This window comes from Quercus robur, chromosome 5 (assembly GCF_932294415.1).
Source record: "Quercus robur chromosome 5, dhQueRobu3.1, whole genome shotgun sequence".
Lineage (NCBI taxonomy): Eukaryota > Viridiplantae > Streptophyta > Magnoliopsida > Fagales > Fagaceae > Quercus > Quercus robur.
This window is the reverse complement of record NC_065538.1, coordinates 17,383,254-17,386,716: the sequence shown is the minus strand read 5'-3', so window position 1 is coordinate 17,386,716 and position 3,463 is coordinate 17,383,254. Positions and strand designations below refer to the sequence as shown.

Below are 3,463 nucleotides of genomic sequence, written 5' to 3'. Positions count from 1 at the left end.
ATGTACACATTTGAGTTTATAGCAAAAACTCAGGTTTTTTTTTTTTCTTTCTTTTAGATCAGCAAAAACTCAAGTTCAGCCTGAAAATGGTTGATTACAAGAGAAAAAAAATTGTAAATAAGAGGCAGACTGGTGAGGTGCTACAGTTTGTATCACTATTTTTTTTTTCCCAGTCCTATTCAGCGAAGTTGAGTGCAAAACCAATGTACTAGTAGGTGGGACCCATTATTCAATAAAAGTGATGCTTCAGTGCTTTGTGAATGTAAAATTGTCTTCTTGTTGACAAGTTAGCTATACATATATAGTAAAAACTAAAAAGTTGTTTCAGTCAGAAGGGGCAAATAACCTTTTACTACATTTATTAATAATTTACTACAAATACATAGAGAATTTTTTAGAAAGTCAGGGGGCAGTTGCCCCCCTCCCTCAGCTCCTGACTACAACCAAGTTTGTAGCCAAATTTTATCTTAATTAATATTGCACAAATTGTACATTAGTCAATTTTAAGTGAATACAAATCTTCTATCCCACCTTTTGTTTTACCTTTTATGCTCCACCAATCATGATATGTTATAACCTGTTATAGAATTCACATTTTAAAAATCTCTTAATTGAATTACGTGTTTTATATGTTCTTAACATTCATGTCAATCGTATGTCAAAAAAAAAAAAAAAAAAAAAACACATTCATGTCAATTGGATGTTATTTACTACTCAATCCATAAACTCATCTTTATGCATTATTTTAAATTATAAAAACTTGAATTTAAACAATTGATCGATGACATAGCCATTAATCTTTGATCACTTTAAAATTTTGCAAGCACGGAGAATATATGAAAATAATGTAATCTAACAATAGATTTATCAAAATTCACATCCAATTAAAACATATTGAGAGGTGTAATATTGTTTGAAGTTACACTAGGTATAACTTGAACCCAACTCATATATATATATATATATATATATATGATTTTAGGCTAAAATGCAGAACTCGCCCTCTATGTCTCACCATAATTGATTTCGGTCCACTAGGTTTCAAGTTTATTTAATTAAGGTCTCTTCACCAACTTTTGTTAAATGTTGCGGTTAATTGTGTCCAAATTTTTAATTTTTTTTCTTCAATTTTTATTAAATTTAAAAATCTAATTAATAATTGAAAGATATTTTCCAGAATTTTTTTTTTAAAAATTAACAAAAGTTAATGGAAATGCCTTAATTAAATAAATTTGAAACTTAAAAGATTAAGATGAACAAAAGAAAAATTAGAGAATTAAAATGAATTATAATGAAACTTGTCGGTAAGTTTTGTATTTTAACCTTGATATTAATTTTTTTTAATACTCATTTTTAAAGAGTAGATTTTAATAAGATACAACATTGAATGAAACGTTACTTGTCATATCATCAGGAAAAAAAAAAAGTGTTTTTGATAAGGTCATGTCATCAATTGTCAATTACTACTTGCCTTCACCTCATCTATATCAAGAGTAATTCTTAGTTGCTTTGGGAGTGAATGATGCTCTCTCCTCATACATTTATGGTGAGGGTTCACTTATTAAATTCATGGTGAGGTCCACCAATAATGTGAGAGGAGCATCATTACGTTATACTTTGGGAGTACTTAAGCATTTTCCCTATATCAATACTCCATTGCCAAGTGACAGAGGACTCTAACTAGTAAAAAAGTTAACAAATTTTGGCAAACTTGGGTTTTAGACTGATATCTAAAACTACATTATACTTCTGAATTTCCAAACTAAATTTAACATGCATCTCCAGTAGTAAGTCATGTGGGTCAGAGGAGGAGGTGTGTTAAGGGAGGTCCAGGCATATGAGAAAGATAGAGAAAAGAGGGAGAAAAAGTAGAGGACCGGGAGGGAGAAGATAAGAGAGGAGGTGTGTTTGGTAATCATATTTTTCCCAGTTTTTTACTTAAAAAACTATTTTCTATTTTCTATTTTCTAAACCTAAAAACTTGTTTGGTAACTGAAAAAAAAAAAAAAAAAAAAATATATATATATATATATATATATATATATATGCTGTTTCCAAAATCTCTTATAATAAATCATATATATTATTTTGTGTGATTGCCTATTTCTCTACATACTTAGTATTTTATATTGGAGATCTTTCAATAGTAGTAATATTTTCACAGTTAATATAGTAAGTTGTATCTTGTATGGGAGTTCTATCTCTGGAGGTTTTTTCCCTTAACATTCTTAACATCTGAAGTATTCTTCATGATATGCAATAGAATGAGTTATAGCCACCACGTTATTGAAGATGAATATTCAGTGATAGAAAAAACTTCTGTTGCAAAAGGAAAAGAAAAATGAAGATGAAGCAAATATGAGATCCAGGAAATTGTTGAACTAATTTATTTTTTACCTTAGGAAGGTATAAAAGACTCACCTGACCTTAAAGTCAGAACGGTTCCTGCCAACGTCATATCCCCTTATTTTTGTCAGTGCCCTTCCCTGAGTTGGATAAATGGAATTGTCCAAAAGCCGTAGTTCCAATGATGAAATGAAGGGTACCCCATGGCCCGTGTTTATTAGACATACGTCTATGTAATCCGTCTAGGGAACATGAATAATGTCACTATGAACAATACGATTTGGACCAGCATTTGTTAATTTCACTGTTTTCCATTCATTAACCCCAAGATGTAGGTCGAATACTGGTGTTTGGTTTTTACCATCGTAATTCCCATAAAAGAATCTTGCCCTGATCAAATAATTATTGTTTTTACCTTGCTCTGGTCTCAGGGTGTAACAATTCCTTGTTCCTTGGGGAAAACTTCTCAAGTTCTTAGCATTTTGTTGAAGATTTGTAGATGAATCAGGGGATACCGTCTTAACTATGCCGGTGTCTATCAATTCTTTATCCGATATGTAACGGATTTTGGTTCGCTCATCAATGTAATCTTCATTGCTGCCACAATCAATGCTAATGAAACCTTGAAATTTTGAAAAAGAAAGAATAAATTAATTATACATAAGCAATCAATATGGTCTTCTCAAATAATGTACCAATGAGTTTCAAAACACCCTATGTTTTTCAGTGATAAAATAAGTTTGGCACCAAAATTCCTAAGACACAAATTTTCAAATAGCATAAGCTCCAAGCTTGGGCGAGTCAAAGTTGTTGCAAGTTTGCAACACCTACCTTTTTGTGGCCTTGTGAACCCCATGCTAAGACAAAACTGTATATGTATGTGAAAGCCAAAACGTTGGCTTTGGTTTGTTTAAAATTTCAGATTATTCAGATGTTAACCTTTTTTTTATACCAAAATTGTAGTGTTTAGTGTTTACTAATTAAAAGCTACCAGCCTATTACACAAGTGAATAGGAATTAATTATTCATTTGATAGAACAACTTCCTAAACCGCCTCGTTATGTTTAACAAATTTACACTGATTAAGGAACATAGTGACTCTCTAGTCAAAGAGACA

The 3,463-nt window shown here is 30.9% G+C and overlaps 1 protein-coding gene across 1 annotated transcript; it reads right to left on the bottom strand.

Annotated features, from left to right (window-relative positions):
* Positions 1 to 2,588: 2,588 nt before the first annotated feature.
* LOC126727913 (probable LRR receptor-like serine/threonine-protein kinase At1g05700) lies at positions 2,589 to 3,202 on the bottom strand. Its single transcript, XM_050433809.1, has 2 exons — positions 3,178 to 3,202; positions 2,589 to 2,968 (listed from the first exon to the last, which is right to left on the bottom strand). Exons 1-2 carry the CDS (start codon positions 3,200 to 3,202, stop codon positions 2,589 to 2,591), a joined length of 405 nt encoding a protein of 134 aa, XP_050289766.1.
* Between the last annotated feature and the right edge of the window lie 261 nt (positions 3,203 to 3,463).

Excerpts from the sequence above, each read along its gene's own strand:
- LOC126727913 (XM_050433809.1), bottom strand. The coding sequence starts at position 3,202 with ATGGGGTTCACAAGGCCACAAAAAG. Across the intron at positions 2,969-3,177 it reads GTTCACAAGGCCACAAAAAG|GTTTCATTAGCATTGATTGT; the intron begins GTAGGTGTTGCA and ends CAAAATTTCAAG.